This window comes from Jatropha curcas, chromosome 8 (genome assembly GCF_041381405.1).
Source record: "Jatropha curcas cultivar XTBG-Jc1 chromosome 8, XTBG_Jcur_1.0, whole genome shotgun sequence".
In the NCBI taxonomy this organism is placed as follows: domain Eukaryota; kingdom Viridiplantae; phylum Streptophyta; class Magnoliopsida; order Malpighiales; family Euphorbiaceae; genus Jatropha; species Jatropha curcas.
The window spans coordinates 21,480,256-21,503,862 of NC_143158.1; the positions used below are offsets into that span (position 1 = coordinate 21,480,256).

The 23,607-nt window shown below is 32.0% G+C and overlaps 1 protein-coding gene and 1 long non-coding RNA gene across 3 annotated transcripts; both read right to left on the minus strand.

Annotated features, from left to right (window-relative positions):
• Positions 1–9,184: 9,184 nt before the first annotated feature.
• Positions 9,185–10,594, minus strand: LOC149494327 (uncharacterized). 2 transcript variants are annotated; one of them, XR_016322033.1, is made up of 3 exons: positions 9,938–10,509; positions 9,693–9,813; positions 9,185–9,548 (listed from the first exon to the last, which is right to left on the minus strand). It is a non-coding gene; the product is annotated as an uncharacterized LOC149494327 (long non-coding RNA). The 2 variants fall into 2 exon arrangements; XR_016322032.1 differs by having other exon boundaries at positions 9,185–9,813; positions 9,938–10,594.
• Positions 10,595–11,157: 563 nt separating this feature from the next.
• On the minus strand, positions 11,158–14,272 carry LOC105631082 (Tautomerase/MIF superfamily protein). Its single transcript, XM_089724606.1, has 3 exons — positions 13,997–14,272; positions 12,780–12,980; positions 11,158–11,394 (listed from the first exon to the last, which is right to left on the minus strand). The coding sequence occupies exons 1-3, from the start codon at positions 14,105–14,107 to the stop codon at positions 11,359–11,361; spliced, it is 348 nt and encodes a 115-aa protein (XP_089580732.1). The 5' UTR covers positions 14,108–14,272; the 3' UTR covers positions 11,158–11,358.
• Positions 14,273–23,607: the final 9,335 nt, after the last annotated feature.

Here is a 23,607-nt window from a genome sequence, read left to right on the forward strand (position 1 = left end):
AGAACCCAGAGCTGCTAGTTGATTAGAGATATCTCTTGCTCGACGCATGTATTCATCAACAGAATCAGTTCCTTTTTCCAATCACCGGAGCTGTTTGCGGAGCTGCTGTACTTTGGTACGGGACCTAGTTGAATAAATGGTGGCGAGTTTGTCCCAAGCTGCTTTCGCCGTTTTGATGCCAACGACTTGGGAAAGGATTTGTTCAGAAAGAGAATTCCGAATCCAGCTTAAAACAATATGATCTTGCTGGAACCAAATTCGATACTTGGGATTGGGAGCATTATTTAGCAATTCCGGTGGTGGATTAGGATTATCAGAAACGTGGTCAGCCAGATTATAGCCATTAAGGAGAGGCTCAAGCTAGCTCTTCCACAAAAGGTAATTGGCAGAGGTTAGCTTTAATGTAAGAAATTGAGAGACATTAGGAACAGAGAAAGACTCAGAATTTTCGGCCATTGGTATTAAACCTTAGAAGGCTCTGATACCATATAATTGTATGAATTACTTGATTTGTATTTCTGTATCTCTTGTATATATAGATTACAATAGATAAGCTCTAGCTATTCAAATACATATTCAAAAATAGAAACAGCTGTAAGTTAGTTTCATATCCTTATCATATATATACATAGCACAAATGCATATAATACAAAAGTCCTAGACAATAAGTACTAGTTAAGTTGTTTTTGCAAAATTATACATTTGAAAGACAAACAGAAAAATTTCATCCATAAACACAATAATAAAGATATATAGACGTCAACATAAATAATTATCATAAAGTAAATTGACACAAAATATTTAAACAATCCAATCTAAAATTATAAAAAATTAAAAATTAAAATATAAATATAGTTAATTATTTTAAATAAGTAATAATTCTTAAAATTAAAAAAGCATCTTAAGTGGTCTAATAGAAAAAGAAAAAATAAATTTCAACATTGAAATATAGATATAGATAATTATTGTAAATGAATTTTAATTTTTAAAATAATTATTACATATAATTCTTTAATATTTAGATAATAAAATTAAAATTTCAATGATAAAAATATTACTTCAACTATAATAAGGCATTTAAAAATTTTTATATTTATTTTTAAATATTTGATTTCATTTTTATTATAATCTAAAATATTATATTTAGAAGAGAGATAAAAAAGTATATATTTTTTTAAAATATTCTTTTTTTTCTTTATATTTGTAAGATTTGATTGGATATATTTTTTAAAAAATAAAATTTCAAATAGAATGTACATACTATTTTATTTATGAGTTATAAAAAAAGAAAAAAGTGTTATGAAATAAGTGGATGTCCTATATAGGCTAGAAATCTGTATTCTTAACTACTATGAACTGTATCTTCCTAATTTGTGTAGGACTCTATTAAGTTCTACTTATGTAACTATATATATATATGTAGCTTCTCATCGATAATAAATATACTTTCGTATTTCTCATATTTTGCTATCTATTCCTTCTCTTTCTTCTCTCTAGTTTTATATATTTTATAATACGTTATCAGCACGATTGTTCTACCGTGATTATTTAATAGGAGGATCTGTGGTTTACGATAATCAAAGTTAAGTTGCTCAAAGAGAGAATAATTTTTGTTTGACTAAAATTATCAAAGGTATGTTTATTTTCGTACAAATATAATTAATATAACTATTATTTATATACGAAATATATAACCATAAAACCTAGTTGATATATGGTTTGTAATAGATTGAATTTGTTCCATAAACTTTATGTTTTATCCCACGTCCACTTATCTGTGAATAATAGTTCAGAATCATAAAACCTCATCTGGACGTCCATTGAAATAAGGTTTGATTTGTTTGAGATAAACTAAAATTTTTATGATCTGTTATATGCTATATATTTATTATATTATTATTATATTTAACACTTGTGCAATTCCTATATGACTTGTAATTTTCAATTTTTGTACGGTGCAGTTTTCTGACCTTAACATAATTGATATATATGTTTACAACTAAGTTGAAGAAGAAAAAATTGATTTTTGATAGTTGACATGAATATGTTAATTGATGTCCAGTTTAGCAATATTGTATATCCATATTTAAGATGTTGTGCAAGAATTATTGCCTTTTTATTTTATGAATTAATTAATTTATTTGTTAATTAATTATAATAATAATATTATTCTTGCTATATTTAGATCTTAAGTTTTTAATTGCCAATAAGATCTACTATTATTCAATTATTTATTTTTAAATTCTTTGTTATGATTTTATTGTCTAATATAACTATTTTGTTTTATAATAGTTATTTTCATGATACTAAATCTTATAGATCTTGAATTTATAGCCTTAATATTATGACACAGCTTATTCATTATGAGGTATTAGATGCTATGTGTCTTTGAAGACACAAGGATAAAAAATCAAGAATCTAATTGAAATAGTTCCAAGACAATAATTTTCTCTATTGAACATTTAATAATTAAATATTAGTTTGTTTTATTTGGAATGCTTTGAAAGAAAGTAGAATTACCAAAGACTCATCATGAATAGATGCATTTATTGATGTAAAGCTTGCAAAACTGTAAGTTATTTTAGTTTTGCAATCTTAACGTTATTGTCTTATTATTATTATTATTAGTGCTATACATTGGCTATATTATCCATGTAATACAAAAATTGAGAATTGGTTGATTTATTTCTTAAATATATTTAAGATATTATTGTTATTATGTTTGGAGCTTATATTAGCTCTTATCTAAAATTGTTAACGATATTTATACCTCAAATATGCTCCTAAAGTAGCAATATCGAGAGAAAAAGTTTTATTATAAACTTTGGATTTATTTCATGTCATTTTATTATTGAGTAAAAAGTTTTATTATAAATTTTGGATTTATTTCATGTCATTTTATTATTGAGTAAAGTATTGAGCTCCTAATTAATATCACGAAGCTTGTCCAATTAGATTTTCTCCATTTCCCGAAGTGAATGGAATGACACATAATACTGAACATGAAAGTAGTGAAATCCACCCAACTAGATTTGACACATTCCCTAAGTGAATGCAATAATATATGACATTGAGTGTGGCCATGAAAAATGAAAAGGTATACTTGAAATAATGATCTAAGCAATATTGGTGGCCACATAATTAAGAATAAAATTTACCACCATAAGTGGTACAAATAATGTGGCATATATGGATATTAGTTATGTATTTATTGTACTCCAAAATATTGAAAGACAAATTTGGTTTTGGTAGTAAAAGAGTATTTAGAAGCTCTAGAAGAGCAAGTATTACTACATAGAAGAATGAATTTTATGCATGATGCATCATTCCAAAGATATTCATCAAAATAGATATCATATAGAGATAATGATTGAAATAAATATTATTGTAAACCGGAAGTTTACAAATCTAAGTATTTTATTATTTGGCATGATCGATTGGACCATCCCGATCAATAATGATGCGAAAAGGAAAATTTAATCCTTATATGGATATTTATTAAGAAGGAAAAGTTTCTTCAACTATAATGAATTTTTCATGTTTAGTTTGTTTTCAAATTAAATTAATTATTGAACAATCACCAAGTAGAGTTTAAAAGAACTGCTTGCATTTTCTAGAATATATAAAAGGAAATCATTAATCAATTCATCCATCATGTGGATTACTTAGATATTTTGTGGATGCATCCAAAAGATAGTTATATGATTATTATTAACTTGCAACCTGAAGTTTGCAAAGATTATTGTTAGCATGCAACTTGAAGTTTGCATGATTATTTGTGCAAATAATTTGATTAAGAATACAATTTCAGATTATGCTATTAAGACAATTTATCTTGAAAATGATGGCGAATTTACACGTCGACCTTTAATGATTATGACATGTGTTAATTGAAATAATTTAGGCAACCTTTTGTTACTTTTATTTATGCTCAAAATGATTTAGTAGAATCATTTGTTAAATGATTGCAATTAATTGTAAGACAATTATTATGAGAACAAAACTTTCTATTCTTGTAGAGCAGCATGCTATTATATGCCGGAGCCCTTACTCGCATCAGGCTAATAAGTTATTATAAATTCTCCCATTTATAATTAGTTTTGGATTAGGAATCAAATATTACCCATCCAGGAATTTTTGAATGTATGGTGTATGTTCTAATTGCTCCACTACAATGCACTATGATGGGTCTTTAAAAGAGGTTGAAAAATATATCGGGTATAAATTTACATCTATCTATCTATCTATCTAGAACTTTCAAAATAAGAGAGTTATTTATAGCCAAATTTGCAAATTGTTATGGATACCGATATTAAGGAGCGAAAATAAGTAGCTAGAAGTATAAATTAGTTGAAAATGAATTATAATTATTATTTCTTGATCCTCATGTAAGACAGTGTACATTTAAAAGTTTAAAAGATAATTCATTTACAAAATATTATAAATTAATTGCCAAATATATACTGATCCACATGAGATAACTAAATCTCAAATACTAGCTGCAAATGCTCCTATTAGAATTGAAGTCCTTTAAGAACAAACTGTCTATGCTAATGAATCTATGACATGCCTGAAGCATGGTAGATCAGTTCAAAAGATGAAAAAAATAAAAGAAAATGGGCAAATATTCAAGATGGTTAAGTTCTAGAAAAGTAAAATCTAGACGAGATCCTAGACGTGATTAATAAATTTTTCAAAGGAACTCAGGTACCTAAAATGAATGAAAATTATGAGATCTCTATAAATTATATCATGCTATGATAAGATGGAACCAATATAAAAAAAATGTTGACAATATTTTTATGATATAGCGCTGAATTTTTTAAAGATTATGAGGATCTTGAGAATTGTCTATTGAGAATATATATATAGAATTGATTGTTCAAAATAGAACGACACATGTGGCTTGAAAAGTAAAATTTGAAATTTTAATATGGGCATCAAGAGATGTGAAGCCAGTAGAATACAAATATGTATATGTGCGAAATTGAAATGAAGTCATGAGATATAAAGCAAACTTGCTACACATACTTTTTCGCAAAGAACTGGCATTGATTATGAGAATTAATACCCTCATGTAGGGAATATAATTATAGTTTGATATTTGATTAGTCTAGCAATTTATGAAAAATTTAAATGCGTCTATTGAATTAATGATTGCCTATTTATATGCTAACTTGATGTTGATATCTATATGAAAATATCTGAAGGATTTTAATTGCTAGAAGCATAAAGTTAAATTATCAAGAAATTGATTTAATCGACTTATATAGAGCTCTATATAGATTATTGGATAATGATATCCATGAAATACTAAAAAAATGCTTGAAGCAAGCAAATCAAAACCCCGAGAAATATATTCAAGATTTCTATATGGATTAAAGAAAATCTCAATACTTATGATATAATTGTTTTAATGATGTTTATAGCTAAGAAAATGTTATATTATTTTATGATTATATTTTTTTATAATATTTTATTATTGAAAGTATACTTTTGACATTTATTTTATATACTATCATGAGTAAGGTGATCTCTTAATTAGTGAATATTTGTTGAAATGATATTTTAATAATATTGTTATATGTTCATGAATTTTATAGAGATATTTGAATGTGAATTTGTCATTATTTAGTTTATGAATATTATTGGAATTCCTGAAAAACTTCCAAAGATTATAAATTCATTAAGGGAAGAATTTGAAATGAAAGACATTAGAAATATAAAGTTTGTCTCGGTATGAAGATCGAGCATTTCATAAATGAAATTTTGCCTATAAATCCACATATATGACTAAGTTATTCAAATCATTTTATGTGGATAATAGTGAGAACACTTGATGAGAAGATGACCATTTTTCACTTTGAAAAAATTATAGAAAACTCTTGGTCATGAAGTACCATATCTTAGTGATATAAGGCGCTAATTTATCTTGCTACTCATACTTGACTTGATTTTTTATTAGCAAGATATAGTTCTTCCTGGGTATGAAGAAATTAAATGGAGTTAAATATATATTTTGACATCTCCATGGCGCGATATATATGAGCTATATTATAACTAACATGTTAAAAACAGTTTTGATTTGCTATGAAAATGCAGGTTACTTGTCTAATCCACATTATATTAGATCATAAACAAGTCATTCATTCACATGTAGAGGTTTAATTATTTTATGTCATTCAAGAAATGAAGTATTACTACTACTTCTTTTAGCCATGCAAAAATTTTAGCAACTCATGAAGAAAGACAGGAGTGTATTTTTCGAAGTACACGCAATCTGCTTATCCAAAGAGAAATTCCTACAATATTACATGGAGATAATATTTCACATACTCATCTCTCTTGAAGGAATGATATATTGAAGGAAACAAGAAGAACGTATTTTACAAAAAATTTTCTTTGCTCATGATCTATAAAAGAATGGTGATATCGAAGTTCAACCACTCAAACAGCAATATTGTTGATTTGCCTTCAGAGCGCTTTCTACTACAAGTTTTGAAGAATTGATACACAAAGTTGGATTATATAAACTCAAATATCTCAAGTGATATCTTTATGAGAGGAGTAAATATGCACTGTACTCTTTTTCTCTTTAACTATGGTTTTCCTATTGGGTTTTTCTGATAAAGATTTTTAATCAGGTAGTACTTTAATGCGTATTTAAGAAAAGAATATTGTATTATTTTTTCTTCACTAAGATTTTTTTTTTCCACAGGATTTTTCTTAGTAAGTTTTTAACGAGGTATATTCTTTGAAGAATGATATCCAATGGGGAGTGTTATGAAATAAGTAGATGTCCTATCTGGGCTAAAAGTCTTATATTTTTAATTACAGCGAACTCTATCTTCCTGATTTGTGTAGGACTAAGGCACTTATGTACTATATATATGTGGCTTCTCACCAATAATAATTATACTCTCGTATTCTCCCATATTTTTCTCTCTATTTCTTCTCTTTCTTCTCTCTAGTTTTTTATTATTTTATAACAAAAAGTACATTTTTATAGTTGTAGAAAAAATTGAAGGTTTATTTTGAGAGGATAGAGAGTTTTTTATGTAATCTTTTTTTTATTAATTAATTAACTAACTTATTTATCTATTTATTTTAAATTTGCAACTTAGAATAATAGATAAATAAAATACTTGAAGAAACTCATTAACTGAGCAATATCGGATCCTAGCATATTTTGTTTTGTATGTCTATTTATTGACTTGACTTTAGTCTTTTTTTTTTTTTTTGTCCATCAACATCAAATATCATTAAATTATGGCATTTCCAATTGAAGAAGTGGTTGATTTTTGAAATTCAAATTGGTAATTTTTTTAATATAATTGTTTCTTGTTATATATTGAGTTCTGAAAAGAGTTTTTTTTTTTAATAATACTTTTTATTTTTTATTTTTATTTTCTTTTTCATTACTGAATTAGTTTGTAACTAATGTCACGAGATTTATATCTCTTTTGCAATAAATAGATGACCTCTTGATGATTAAATATTTTTAATTTTCTTGAACTTTCTCTTATATTATAAATTTATTTGACTTGAAAGAAAATAATATTTATGAAATTTTAAAAAAAAAAACTGGAACTATATATTTCTGTTTTGGATCACTTTTTAGGGTTTCAAGAATTTGTGTGTGTATGCATATATTCTTTTCTTTAATGCACTAGGTAAGTAATACTGTCACTATAACCAAAGTGATTACTATTATCAATTCAGATCATCTTTTCATTTGTTTTCTTTTACCTAGCAATAAAAAATAATTTATTATGATTTTTCGTTATAGTTGTATATAGATATTGATTTGGGGTTGAGAGTAGGGGGTTGGAGATTGAGTGATGAATTGATTTTACTTTTGGACACTTATTAGGATTTTAATAATTTGTATTTATAACTTAGAGACCGAAGAAATAGGTCCGGAGATTGTGTTGAACTTTATTTTAAGACCACTTTATTATATAAAAATAAAATTAAGTACATAAGAGGTAGCATTGCAAATAACTTGTATGGTAAAGTCTAAAACAAATTAACCAATTGTATTTATTTTAATCTAAACAAAAACTTATGTTTTAGTATTATATAGATAAAAAATTAAAAGAAAACAAAAAAATGAGTATATAATGAGATAGTCAACGTGCAACGCACGTCTTATAAAAAAGCCTAGTATATATGAATATGAAGCAATGAATAAAAGATTTTACAATTTTCTACAATTTACTAAAATTATAATAAATTTAAAAAAAAAATACATAAATGGATTTATAGTTAGCTTTTCTTTCCTCTTCATCTCCATCAATATGACATTTTTCATACGTGCACTTAAATATGTACAACACATATGATTGGTGATGGTTAACAAAAAAAAATATTATTGAAGAAATAAAGATTAAAGAGAAGAGAAGTCACGGGATGCACAAAAAAAGACCATAAAAAATTGCACAAAAAAGCTAAAAAAGAAAGAAAAGGGAAAAATAAGAGTTAACATTACCTCAATCGAAGAAGAATAGAAATAAATAAATAAAGCAATTTATAAAATTTGAAGAGTATACAATCAAAATTTAGAGAATTGAAAAACAACAAAAAAAATAAGAAAAAAAAAATCATTATGAAAGAAAATCATTGAAAGTGATTAATATATAAATGTATATAGGAAAAGAAATGTTTAAAGATTTTGTCCTCTAGGCACACTTTCTATTTGATAGGATTAAGAAAAATTCTCTATGACTATAATGAATAAAACAAACACAACCAAATACTTTTGGAACAATATATGAGGTATTACACTGTAAAAAGTTGTTATAGGGCTTTTGAAATTGAGTGTTTGAAGAGGCACCCTATTAATGAGATATGCCGCAGAAAGTATTACATCTCCCTAATAAATCTTAGGAACATTCATGGCAAATAAAAGTGATCAAGCTACCTCTAGTAAATGTCTATTTTTTCTTTTAAACACCCCATTTTGAGCACTAGTATTCACACAACTAGTTTGATGTATAATTCCATTTGAGTCTAAATATGCCCAAAACATACTATTCATATATTATGCTCCATTATTAGTTCTTAAAATTTTAACATTTGCATCAAATTGTGTGCTAATCATGTTATGAAAAGATTTAAAGCAAGAAACACTTCACTTTTTGCTCTCAACAAGTAAGCCAAGTTAATCTAGTACAACAATCAATGAAGATAACAAACCCTTTATAACCAGATAAGGAAACAGTAGAAGTACGACCTCATACATCCAAATAAATAGTCATGAAAGGGACTGGAATTTTATTATTATGGGAAACATAAGAACTCCTTATATGTTTAGTAAGTTCACAAGCATTACAATGCTCAAAAAGACTAGGATATAATTTCCTTAGAACCGAAAAAGAAGGATGTCCTAATCGCTTATGCCATATAATTATTTCTTGACTAGCATTACCATGATTTTCTAATAGTGCTCGAGGAATATTATGAGCCAAAGGACTACAACCTTTTTCAAGAAGATACAGGGCATCGCACAATCTTACAAAGCCAATCATTTTCCCTGTTCTCATATCCTGCAAAACAAAATAAGTAGGAAAAAACTCAACTTTACAGTTGAGAGTTTTTGTAATGGCACTAACAGATAAGAGGTTTACAAGAAAAATTAGGGATATGAATGACAGAAGTTAAATCAATGGTGGATGTGCACTTAATAGAACCTGTGCCAGAAATAGGTGTGAGAGAACCATCAGCAATGCGAATAGCTTCTTTTGCTAGAACAAGATGAATAGGTTAAAATTTTATTAAAAAAGCTTGTCATATGTTTGTTTGCTCCAGAACCTATAACCCATGAATCATCAACAGAATTAATAAGAAAGGTCATACCAAATTGCACAAAATTAAGAAGTAGCTGCAGTGGATAAAGAGTCAAGTTTTGACAAAAAAAATGCCATAACAATTGTACCTCTTCAATAGAAAAATTTTCGACAGAAGATGCTTCAGGTAAGTGTGCAACAGGTCTAGTTAAACCAATTTGTTTACCATCATGACCCATCCTTTGACTACCATGACCCCTAGTCAGTCGTCCATGCAATTTTCAATATGTGTCCGTGATTTTAATACCATCACCATTATATATAACCCAAGAAAGAGAGAATCAGGTCTGAAAAGGGATTATGCTAGGTGGAAGAGCACTAGAAGGACGAACATGCCGGTGCAAGCCATTGCTAGAGAGGTGGCTAGAATTAGCATCATGTGCCAGCGTGTGAAGGAGAGACATGAAACTTTCGGCGATGTGTGGGCCTACATGCCTCATTGGATGGCCACCGAATTTTGGGCATGCGCCAATCGGCGATAGCTCTTCCACCTGGAGGGTACTCTTTCTTAAGGGTGCAATAGGCTTGACCTAACCTAGGGTTTTCTCTCACTACCGGTTTTCTCTCTTCTGTGATTGAAAAAAAAGGTCAGCATAGCTATGATACCATATTGAATTATTAGAGATTAGGTTTTTTTGGGAGAAACCGATTCTCTATTTCTTATGTATTTGTGATTTACATATAGGTCTATATATACACATAAACCAACAACTCTATAGAAAATATACAATAAAGGAAATAAATCATAGAAGTCAACAATATTACTTCAATATTTTCCTCCCCTTCTACAAACAAGGGAAAAATACATTTTCTAGATATTTTTCCTTCAAAAAAACTCTCCTTTCCAAACAAAGGCTAAATCAACAATCTAGCGACCTATTATAATGAATTCAATGAATAGTTTCATATTTTGCCCTTCTAATTCATAATTAAATATTTTTCTTTCAATTTTGATCTAAAGAATAATCAACATATATAAAATGGAATTTTTTTTAACCATTAGGCATTGGTTTAGCAATAAGTTATCATAGCTGAAATTAACTCTTCCTCCTAGGGCTGATCATATTTCAGAAAACTGATTGAACCAAAGGGATTTGATACTTTTGAGTTGGTAGTCCATAAAATAAGCCCAAATCTGTTCAAAACAGTAAAAAATCAAATCAAAGTGACCTAACCAAGTCAATTCTATTCGGTTTTATACACTAATTGGTTGGTTTGGTTTTACCTTTAAAAAATTTCTGTTCATACTAGTTTGGTTTAGTTCGAATCAAATTGTCCCAATGCTCACCCTACTTCCACCAAACACGGGTTGAAAAGAAATGCTCCAATAATCATAACATGAACAACACCATCACAATAATTTGAAGATACATAAAACTTATGGAACAATGTGTTAAAAACTACTAAATCTAGGCAAAAATAAACACCAACTCTGGTGCGAACTCGGAGCATGGCTTCAATCTGCAACATTTTCCACAACTATATTTCATTACCCCAGAACCGAAGCTGGTCAGAAAGTTGAGCCATTAAAGCCAAAGAAGGATCGCTGCACAAAATAAAAAGGTCAAGATAAGTGGAACAGAATTAAATATCATCGCCATCGAAAAAACTTATATACTGATAAACTTCTGCTCTTTTTTCACCAAGATAATTCAATTTTCATGTGTAAATTGGGGAAAAAAAAAAAAAAAAAAAAAAAAAAAAAAAAAAAAGAAGGAAAAAGGTTTCATAATGCTTATAGTGAAATACCAACCTGAAAACAAGAAGTTAGTAAAAGTTGGCACTCTACTTATTCTCAATTTAATTGTACTCACTAAACTTCATTGTGCATCAACAAAGTTACCTAACCTTGATTTCGTTTGAAAAAGTCAGTACTGCTAGATTTTGATAGTGTTCGGATGTATTTTTGACATGATATAAAGTTAAATTATCTAATTCTATTCTACAGCTAAAGTCAGAAAGTCACACTGTACTGTGTTCTTAATTGGCGCATAAAAAGTTCGCCAAAGTTTGACAATGATGACCTTAGAAAATCAAGATCAGAATCAATATTGGGATTTTATGGATACTCCAAATTGCAGCTTACTGACTCAGCTATAATTTACAGTTAGTAATGTAAGTTGTAACCATCAGTTGCTCTATGGAAGGTGAAAGAAAAAGTAACCAAATGTTGCTCTATGATGTAGCAGAAGATAATCATAGACTCTGTATCGTAAATTCAAAATCTGGTTGAACACCATTCATCTTATAAATGAGTACACATGTGGACAATAAATCGACAAACCTCACACTAGTGTAAAAGCTAAATAGCAAGATATTATAAAATTTAAGGTGCTCATTGTCAAATGTACCAACACATTTTACAGATCATACAAGCTAAGTCATGACCAATGGACCGTGAATATATCTTTTAGCAGAAAACTGAAATTGCTGCAAGCAGCTATAGTTGTTTTGGCAAATCCGTTGGCGGAGTAATTTCCTCATGGGAAAATGATTTAGATAATATATCCACTGCTATGTTACAAAATATTATAAAATATAAACCAGCATTCAAAGGTTAACTTTTCTTCTGAAAGTTCTGCAATAAATTGCAAGATTTGTAACATAGAAGATTCATGAAAAACATCAGGGTCCTATTCATCCAGCAAATCCTTATCCTAGATTTTTGTTCGTGTTGAGTACATGTCCAGCTTCACCTATTTGCACTACATGAAAGCTAAACAGTTCACCTACATATCAAAACATCTTTTCCATCTAATTTTAGTCAGCAAAATGCTTTACCACATTGTTGTAGCAATTACGGTCAACGCCACATAACTCCACATTGCCAACCCATATTATGACTTTCATATTCAACGTATTTACTTCTGTAAGAAAATAAAGAACATAATACAACCCAAACCTGTCATAACAGAAAGGCCATTAATTTACCTGAACATCATAAAATTTGATGTAAAAGCGAGAGCTATCTATGGAGAGCTTTGTTTGGAGTATATCTGCAATAGTTGAACTCAGTTTTCCATTAACACTTTGCCCGAGGCCTCCAATGGAGATTAATTCTCCATATGCAGCTGGTTCTTCAGTCCCGGCAAATGCAATAGGAACACCTCCATTCAGTAAAATCATCACATACTGAACAAGAAAGGAAAAATATATCAATATACAACTGTCGATATATGTATCAAAATTCTAGCAGTGGTATAACCAGGAAGAGAAAGAATTGGAAAGAGAAAAATGATTTAGACGGGAAACTGGAACTTTCAAATATATATATATATATATATATATATATATATATATATATATATATATATATATATCGAAACACTGCATTGTTGTATTTTAATGCACTTTATATTGTTGTCCAATGATTTTTTACTGTGCATTTGAATACTACTATTCAAATCCATTATTTATGAAAATACAAAATAAATGAATATTCCATCCAGATGAAATTCCAAAAAAAATAAAAATCAAATAAATACAACGAATACAACAATTTGGTAACAATATGACCATATTTATGATAGTTATATGCTATATGCTGGTCAGATGATACCAAATATATGGTACCATAGTTATAGATGATGTCCATACCAACCAGTGCTCTAGTTTGGTTCACTTGGAATTAGATTATAAATAGAAATGAATATCTAAGTTCAAAGAATCCAATTCTAAATTTAATTTTAAGTAACCAAATAGAATTCTGTCGGTTATATTAAAAATAAAGCTTAGAAGTACACATCATTTCATTATAAATTGAAGCTATTCAACTGTCGAAATATCCATATCCAAAGAAATTGTAGAAAAGTGAAGCAAACCAAAAAATAGAAATCTATTAGAAGAATGTATTCAATTCCCAATTCTACAGCCAACCAAACACGTTCATGCTAAAGAACTTACAAGTTACAAGGCTTGAACTTGCAGATAACTAAACAGCATAATATCGCCTAAGCACTCTCATATGAATTTTAAAAAAAAAAAAAAAGAAAAAACAGAAAGAAATACAAAGAATGCGAAGAATAAAGAAGCATAAGAACAATGGTTGACAGAGAAATTTCATCGAACACTAAATGGTCATTTATAAGAATTCCAACAAACAGGCATAGAAACAAAGAAACGCGAAAAAGGAAGAGTGAGGACTCAACGGATTCAGGCTTGCCAATGATTTTAGCAACAGCTTTGGTGGCATCTTTGAGAATATCAGAGGTTGTCACTGCATCCACGGGTATGTTGGTGTAGAGATTCAAGGTTGGCATATTTCTGTATCACACTTTCTTTTTCTTCCTCACTTCTTTGGGTTAGTACTGAAAAGTGATAAGGCTCTTAATTCTTAATTCTCAACCGATGGTTTCAATCGTCGAATTTGAAGTTAACGGCTCGTCGCTTAGCATGTCTCCTCTTCAAATACCAAAACGCTTGGGTGAAACTTCTGTTTTTTTTGAAAAGTCCCTCTTTTATCCCAAAAAAATTATTATATATTACATTTGTGGATTTATAATAAATTATTATTTTCATTTTTATCCTTTATATATATGACCAAAAGTAATTAATAAAAAAAATTAAATTTAAGGGTGTATTGGATTAGAATTGTGTAAGATTTTAAAAGAATTGTTGAGTTTGACGGAATTAAAAGATTTTCTAAAATTTTCACAGATTCCACTAAAACTTTACATAGAGTTTTATAAAATTGGTGAGACTTTTTCTTATAGATTTTAATTGATTTTGATTGAATTACAATGTTTTTTATATACCCAATTAAAATAAATTTCACGACTTAGTTAAACAAATTAAAAGGTTTTGAAGCCCAATTAACTGAAAATTAATGAGGGACCAAAAAGTAAAATGCGTTATCATTTCCAAAATCTTTTTTTTTTCTTCATTAAAACCTTACCGTGTCGGAAAGTGAAAAGCTTACAATGGCCAATGTCACCAGCGCCCATCCTATACTCCCAAAACAATCACGCTGTGTCGGAAGACTACAGACTTTTCGTCCTTTGACTAAACGGTGACCGTCTCGTCGGAAAATCATAGGTTTAAATAAATATATATATATATATAATTAACTGAAAAATAATGAGGGACCAAAAAATAAAATGCGTCATCTTCTCCAAAATCCTTTTTTTTTCTTCATTGAAACCTTACCGTGGCGGACAGTGAAAAGCTTGCAATGGCCATCTTCACCAGCGGCTATCTTATACTCCCAAAACAATCATGCTATGTCGGAAAACTACAGGCTTCTCATCCTTTGACTAAACGGTGACCGTCTCGTCGGAAAATCGCAGGTTTAAATAAATAAATAAATAAATATATATATATATATATATATATATATATATATATATATATATATATATATATATATAAAATCAAAAATTAGCAACCACCACTAACCAGGACCTATGCCAACTGCCAAAGCTCACTCAAGGAGGCGGCACACATTGAGAAGGCCTAATGCACAGCCCACCGCTTGTGGCTCATGGAGCCTAGCGATCCGGCCACATCAATGGTAGATTGTATTATTCAGTGCTTCCACTGTTTCAAAGCTTTTTCAATTTTTTTGTTTGATTAAATAATTATTTAATTGATATCAACCATAAAAATTTTAAAAAATAATTAAATTTTCAGCACATGAATTAATTCGAAACTAATACAATAATTAAGCACCGCTCTGCTCTGATCTGTTTAAAGAGGATATGAGTAGTTGTAAATGGATTTGGAATGGATATGGATGGTAAAATTACTACCTGTAACAGATATGGATAGTGAAATTACTATTCGTAATGGAAACGGGTAGGGTACGCGTACAGATCATTGGATACCCGCTACCCATTAATCGCTATATTAAACAGGTTTAGTAGTGGGTATCCGTGGGTACCCTATCTAGGCATGGCCGGTTCATTCGGTTCAGAATTTTTAAAATGTTGAACTTGAATCGGCCTTGAACTGTCGATTCCGATTCTGGCAGATTTCAGTACGGCTTCGATAAACGACGATTCTGATCCCAGTTTTCTGCGATATATATTATTTTTTCAAAAAAAAAAAAAAGGTTCTAATGTTACATCTTTTTTTCGAAAATATTAATATGAGTTTAAAAAGTATTGGTAAATTTTATCTTAAATAAATTTTAGAATACAAATAAAATTAATTAATGTTATAAAATAATCAAATAAATTATCATTTTATTTTATCTAAATGTTATTAATTAAATAAATTATTAGAAAATTTTGCAAAATGCTTAAAAAATGTAATTTTGAACTTAGAAACAATTTAAAAGGGGAATAAAAGTTAAAAACAATATAATTTTATATTAAATATTTTTTTCTTTTTTTTACCATTTTACTTTTTTAGATTTTTAACTTTCAAAGTAAAGTTGAAATACCTCGAATTTTTATTTTCAAAACTTTTGAATTTTCATTAAATCAAAAATCCAGATTTATGATAATATGGGCTGTTAAGACCGAGTAATTCTAATTGAGCCCAAGCCCAAAAACATATTATTTAGAATTTTCGTTTGAGTAATACTTAAAATTTCGATGAAAATAAAATGGAACACTAATTGTTAATCGATTAAAAATGTGTCTATATATATGTAACTACTATATAAATTAATCAGCGTAAAATTAAATATCTTTGTTATTAATATTTTATGAATAAATTGAGAAAATAATACGGAACTGAACAAAATAATCAAATAAATTGAACCGGACCCAAAAATCAAATTAATTTTTCGAAAACCAGATGAAAAATCCATAAATCAATTGAAAAACCAAGCTAAAACCATGATTTAAACCAAACCAGACTCGAATCGACCCAAACCCCATCCACCAATTAGAAAATTCTAGAAAAAAAAAGAGAAAAAAAAAAAGAAAAGAAAGAAAAGAGAAACGAGAAGAGAGACTTAGTGGTCTCTCTCTCGCTCTTCTCTCTCAACAACCCCCCCCCTTTTCTTCTCGTTCTCCGACCACCGGCTGCCAAATCCGGCAAATAGATACGCTAAAAATATCTACTCGTCGCAAGGAGTTTGATTTACACTTTGGTTTGCGCGATTTGAGCCCGGATTGAGAGAAATCTCGACCGAAACATTTAGCACCGTTGCAACTACTTCTCCGGCGATTTCCCATCGTTTCCGATGACTTGAGGCGTCGAGGTAGGTGTTGATCGACTCCTCTCTTCTTCCTCTTTCATTTGGTAGCCTCCTCGTTGACTGTAATAGCCGGAATCGGAAAACCCAAAATGGGTATCACCGAACCTTTCCGGTCAATTTCCGGCCAAATAGTTCACACCCACCTTGATTTGAATGCATATTAGTGATCCTCTCATCGAAACGAATAAAATGATGTATCGTTTGTCAATTTTGGTGAAGGTTAAATTGTCCGGCCACCGTGCACGGCGGCGACAGCGGTGGTCCGGCGAGGCTCCGGCGAAGACCCCGAGAGGCAGAATGATCTCCTCTTCGCACGGATCACGAAAATCAAATCCGATTTTTGATCGGTACATTGTAAGGCCTAGTTGCTTGTTTTCGGTATAAATTTTAAAACTTGAAGTAATTAATTAATTGAATATAAGAGTAATTGAATTAGTAAAAATTGGAAATTTATGGACATCGATTATAGAATCGGACTTCTAGGTAGTTGAAGGATAATAAAGATTTTCACCGAAAATAGAAATGCTTAAATTCAAATTAATACGTAAATATCGTTAATTATGATTAATTATATTATAAAAGGGAATTAATAATTGTAGTACATCGGTAGTATAATAACCAGTCTAGTTAATTATGCTACCCTCATTTTAATATTGCTAATATTATTAATATCATCATTATTATAGAACATTAATTTACTAGCGACACTTATCTGAAAGATATAAATAAATAAATAAATAAATAAACAAGGTAACGAATGTATATATAGTTTAATAAACTAAATATGGACTAAAATTATTATTATTATTACTATTATTATTTTGATTATCATAAAATATTACTTACCGAACAACTAGACATTTTATTTAAAGAATAACTTAGAAGAAATAAATCAAATAAAGATACACTATAGATATACATTATAGTTTGATAAGTTAATGATCCGACGGGTAATAAAAACAAATAAATGAATGTAAACCGCATTTCCCTATTTAGAATTCTTATTTAGAATTTTCTTGTTTATTTTAAAGGTTTATAAAATACAAAATGCGAGGACAAAAGCTGGAAGCATGTGGCTAAAAAGGCAGTCCTTTTAAAGGACAATAAAGAACTGTGAGTAGTGTTAGATAACTAGTATCATCCGCCTGCATTCATGCATTCACGGCTAAATGTTATCATGCATTATTTTGGTTGAATTGCCATATTATGATGCACTATTTGTTGATATTAAAAATTGTTTGATTACTTGTGCTATGAATATACTGTGCCTTGTTTGTGTGGAATTGGGATGACGTGGACCACCATGGGTTTGTGAGGACGGTCTGTGATATGGATCCTTAATATGATATGATATGGAATTTGACCGTCGGCCGGAAAAATGGGAGATCGACGCCCCCGTGTGCACCTGATGATATGGATTATATGGAAAACCACAGGATGGCTTCTTGTTGTTGCGCACCTGATAATCTAGATTTGATTGTAGCCCGCAGGGTGGCCTCCTGTTGTGAGCACTTGATGATCTAGATTGGATGGAGACCACCGGGTTGCCTCCTGTTGGTATGGAAAAGAAAAGAGAGAATGGAAAAACAATGAGAGGACTGGTCAGTGAGGATTAGACCAGTTGGCCGTATGGGGGATCGGCTCCCTGGTGCACATGTATGAGAGGGCGAGCCATGTGTGAGGACGGCTCGTTGGGGTTTCAGGTTGTGACATCCTACCGAGTCGAGTCTTAGCATGGAGTCGAGTTGAGTCGAGTTGAACCAAACCCGGTTGGAGTAGAATGGGTTTATAAGTGGAGTTACTTGAGTGAGAGAAAAAGATCAAAGCATATGGGTGAGGATTTATTTGCATTAAAAGATCAAGTTTGGGTATTAAGTTGTAGCCTGTTTACAATTGAGGTACCATTTAGAACTTTTACACACAAAGTCATGGATCTTTTAGAGCCTACCCGTGCATACCCATTTCACTTTCCCATTTTCATGTTTATCTTCATCTTCTTCCTTTCCTCTTCCACCTTCCTTTCAATTTTAATGGTAGTTAAGCCTTAACTTCAATTTTTCTTCTATCCAAGTAAGTAAACCTTCTTGAAGTTCATAATTGAATCAATTGGTTCTATTATTTTAGAATTCATAAGAATTCTTATTTATAGGTGAAGGGAGTTCAAGGAGTGTAGAAAAAAGAAGTTAAAGAGGAGCTCAAGCTTTTTGGAGCAAAGGTTTGATATCTCTTGTTATTTTCCATTTTCTTTGTATGAGAATTGTGTGGTGTGTTGCTAGTGAGACAATATATTGCTTCATGTTGAGTGGGAGGACTGGTAATGGTGAGAAACAGGGGAGAACAGGGGAGGTATTGAATAAATGAAGTGAATATTGAGTTTATGTTGAAACAGGTTTTGCTGGAAATTTTACCAGTAACTTCATCTTGATTTTGACCCCATTTAATGATGGAATTAGGAAGTGTTATAGAACAGTTATTTGTTCCTCTATGTGTTAGATTTACATGGGTTTTTGAATCATCCAAATCGGAGTTGTATATTGAGAGATATGACCAAAAGAGTACAGACTGTGCATGCTGGAAAACGCGAAGCGCGCGCGTGAATCGCATGACGAGCTCGCGTTGCCTTCTCGCGCTCGTGACTTTCAAATGCGCGCTCGCGACTTTCACCTGAAACTCTCTGACTCTTATTTGGCACATCTCGCGCTCGCGACTTTCAAGTGCGCGCTCGCGACTTGTGCTCGCAAACTCTCTGTCTCTCATTTGGCACTTCTCGCGCTCGCGACTTTCAAGTACGCGCTCGCGAATTTCAAGTACGCGCTCGCGACTTGTGCCCGATAACTCACTGTCTCTCATTTGGTGCTTTACGCGCTCGCGACTTTCAAGTACGAGCTCGCGACTTGTGTTTTCATGCACTTTTGGACTTCTTTTTCAATGCAATTGTATTCCTTTGCTTCACTTATATGCCTCCAATCATCTTAATACCAAAATACAACATTAAATCATGTATTAAAACAACATGCAAGCATGCAAATGATGTGAAATCAAATAAACATTATGAGTTATGAACTATTAATATGATGTTGTGTTATATTATTTACAATACCAACATTATGCTCCATTGAGGTTAGGTAGAAACCATGTAGATAAGGCTATGTCGCGACATAGGATAGCAGATCTGCACCTCATACAGTTTGATACTCCGGCTACAGGCCGTTGAGTGGATATGATTATATATGGGCCATAGCAGCCAAGCATACAGTATTCATCCAGTTTCATACAGTTTTTCTTATCACTTCGGTTTCACTATAACCTTATGGAGCCATACAGATATCTTGACATAACATTTCATGAATTATACAGTATTATAAACAGTACAAAAGATAATCAAAGTATCATGAAAGTATCATGATGTGTGTGCTTATATGTGCCATATGTGTTTACATGGTTCTTTCTATACATGTATGTGTTTAATTGTTTCTTTATCTGTTGAGATATCCACTGAGCTTTATTTGCTCAGCGAGTTACCTGTTTAACTCGCAGGTTTTGAGATTGGACCATAGAGAGTCGGCTTACAACTGCTGCAGTTCATCTATAGAAGACTCAGTCTTCAGGGTAGCTACTCATTTTAATATGTATCTTTGTCTACCCTTTTTATGGCATGTACAGGGCACTCAGTTGGGCCCATTTCATTTTGACACTAGTATCATGTTTTGTAAATATAAATTACATTATTTTTGTAAACAGCATCAGCATGCTATTATATTCAACATACATTATGATTTCAGCATGTCAGGCCATACAGTCAACCAGTTTGTAACGTCTCGACTCGGTTTATTCGGGTTTACGGGTGGACCGGGAAGGGGTGTTACAAATTTTGGTATCAGAGCCTTAGGTTTAGTTTCCCCGGGCTTGCATGCATAAGTCAGTATAGTGTACATGCCATGACTACCCTGATGAACTAAGCAGTTGTTATTCTTTTAGGAGGATGTCACAGGAAGGTGAGAGCGAGTCACACGCCTCCAGAGCAGTGGAGGGTGAGGCTCCAGTAGCACCAGGTCAAGAGGTGTTGTTAAAGCAACTTGCAGATACTTTTAGACAGATTGCAGGGGTGATACCTCAAGCACCAATAGTAGTAGAAAGAGAAAGAAAGCCCCCACTAGAGAAGCTTCGGAAATATGGGGCGAAAGAATTCAGTGCTAACAAGGATGATAGTCCAGAAAGAGCTGAGTATTGGTTAGATGGGACATCGAGAGTTCTGGAACAATTACAATGTACACCAGAGGATAAGTTGGTTTGTGCCACATCATTGCTCATAGATGAGGCATATACCTGGTGGACTACTGTTCAGCAGCGGGTATCAGCAGAGCAGCATACATGGCAATTCTTCTTGGATGAATTTAAGAAAAAGTTCATCACAGAGGCTTATCTAGATGCGAGAAGGAAAGAATTCTTATATCTGAGGCAGAACAGAATGTCAGTTTCAGAATACGAAAGAGAATTCACCAGGCTCAGTAGGTATGGTAAGGGGATAGTGACTACAGAGGCCGAAAGGTGTAAAAAGTTTCAGGAAGGCCTGAACGATGAGATTCAGATGGGAGTGGTAGCTTCCAGATTCAGAGAGTTCTTAGCTTTGGTAGAGGCAGCTCAGGAGATAGAGCGAATTCAGGCCAGTTAGCGTACCAGACGCCAGCGGTCTCAGCAGAGGAGAGACCAAACTCAGAGTGCACCCAGTGTATATCAGTCAGAAAGCAAGAGATTCAGAGGTGCTAGTAGTTCAGCTAGTGCTAGACCTTCCTTTAGCCAAGGCGCAGCTAGGGGTGCTAACGCGCCAGCGGTATCAGTTGTGGCTAGTTCTGCCGGTGGTAGTCGAGGTTCAGGCAGAGGAATTGGTAGAGGCACCAGTAGAGGTGCAGAGTCAGCCGGTTATATTTTTCCACCTTGTGAGCATTGTGGTAGACGGCATGGTGGAGATTGTTGGTTGGTGACTGGTAAATGTTGGATATGCGGAGCATCAGACCATCAGAAGAAGGATTGTCCGAAGAGAGCAAAAGTTCCTACACAGTTCATAGCAGGCAGAGGTAGAGGTGAGAGCTCCGGAGGGCAGAGACAGCAGTCAGAGACTGTGGACAGACCCGATACAAGAGGTCCAGCCAGGGTCTATGCTATGCGAACTAGGGAAGATGAGGAAGCTCCAGATGTAATAGTTGGTGAGTTTTCCTTATGTGATCATACAGTTTATGCTTTAATTGATCCTGGCTCATCTCATTCATACATTAGTGTACCTAAACCTTGGGTTAAAGGGTTAGAAGTTGCACATGTGAGTCAGGGTATGTTGGTTACAAATCCATTAGGAGATGTAGTAAAAACTCATACAGTGGTCGAAGGATGTCCAATTGTTATTCATGGAAAAGAGTTTCTAGGAGATCTTATGGAGTTGCCATTTAGAGAATTTGATGTTATTCTGGGTATGGATTGGCTATCCAGACATCAGGCTATAGTTGATTGTGCAAAGAAAAGGGTGACATTATATACAACAGCAGGGGAAGAGATTACAGCAGTCGGGAAGCGGCGAGAGTTTCTGGGTAATGTGATATCAGCCATGGCAGCAAAGAGATTAATTCAGAAGGGTTGTGAAGCATACTTGGTATGTGCATTACAAGCAGAGAAAGAACAGTCAGAAGTGCAAGACATACCAACAGTGTGTGATTATCCAGATGTATTTCCAGAAGAATTACCAGGGTTACCACCAAGGAGGGAAGTGGAGTTTACCATAGATGTCTATCCTGGAGCAGCACCAGTATCAATTGCACCTTACAGAATGGCACCAGCAGAGTTAAAAGAGTTAAAGATTCAGCTACAGGAGTTATTGGATAAAGAATTTATCAGACCCAGTGTATCACCTTGGGGAGCACCGGTATTATTTGTAAAGAAGAAAGATGGATCATTCAGACTGTGCATTGACTACAGACAACTGAACAAGCTGACAATCAAGAATAAGTATCCATTGCCTCGAATCGATGATTTGTTTGATCAGTTAAAAGGTGCAGGTATGTTTTCTAAGATCGACCTTAGGTCGGGATACCATCAGTTGCGGATAAAGGAAGAAGATATCGCTAAGACTGCATTCAAGACCCGATATGGTCACTATGAATTTTTAGTCATGCCATTCGGTCTCACAAATGCACCAGCGGTTTTCATGGATCTCATGAACCGCGTGTTTCATTCATATCTGGATCAGTTTGTGGTGGTGTTTATAGATGACATTTTGGTCTACTCCAGAGATAGGGTTGAATATGATAAACATTTGCGGATTGTACTCCAGACACTGAGGGATAAACAGCTATATGCTAAGCTCAGTAAGTGTGAGTTTTGGCTGGAAGAAGTTTTTTTCTTAGGACATGTGGTGTCATCGGAGGGTATCAGAGTGGATCCTCATAAGATTGAAGCTATTGTTGATTGGAGACCACCCAGAAATGTCACAGAAGTTCGAAGTTTTCTGGGTTTAGCCGGCTATTACAGAAGGTTCGTAAAGGGATTCTCCATCATTGCATCTCCTTTAACAAGATTATTGAAGAAAGCAGTTGTATTCCAATGGGATAATAGATGTCAGCAGAG

What these genes read in the sequence shown, in the direction of transcription:
- LOC105631082 (XM_089724606.1), bottom strand. Translation starts at nt 14,107, where the DNA reads ATGCCAACCTTGAATCTCTACACCAACATACCCGTGGATGCAGTGACA. An exon ending in TCATTGGCAAGCCTGAATCC is followed by an intron (nt 12,981 to 13,996) that starts GTTGAGTCCTCA and finishes TTTCTTGTTCAG; the next exon opens with TATGTGATGATTTTACTGAA. An exon ending in TCAAATTTTATGATGTTCAG is followed by an intron (nt 11,395 to 12,779) that starts GTAAATTAATGG and finishes TATTTTGTGCAG; the next exon opens with CGATCCTTCTTTGGCTTTAA.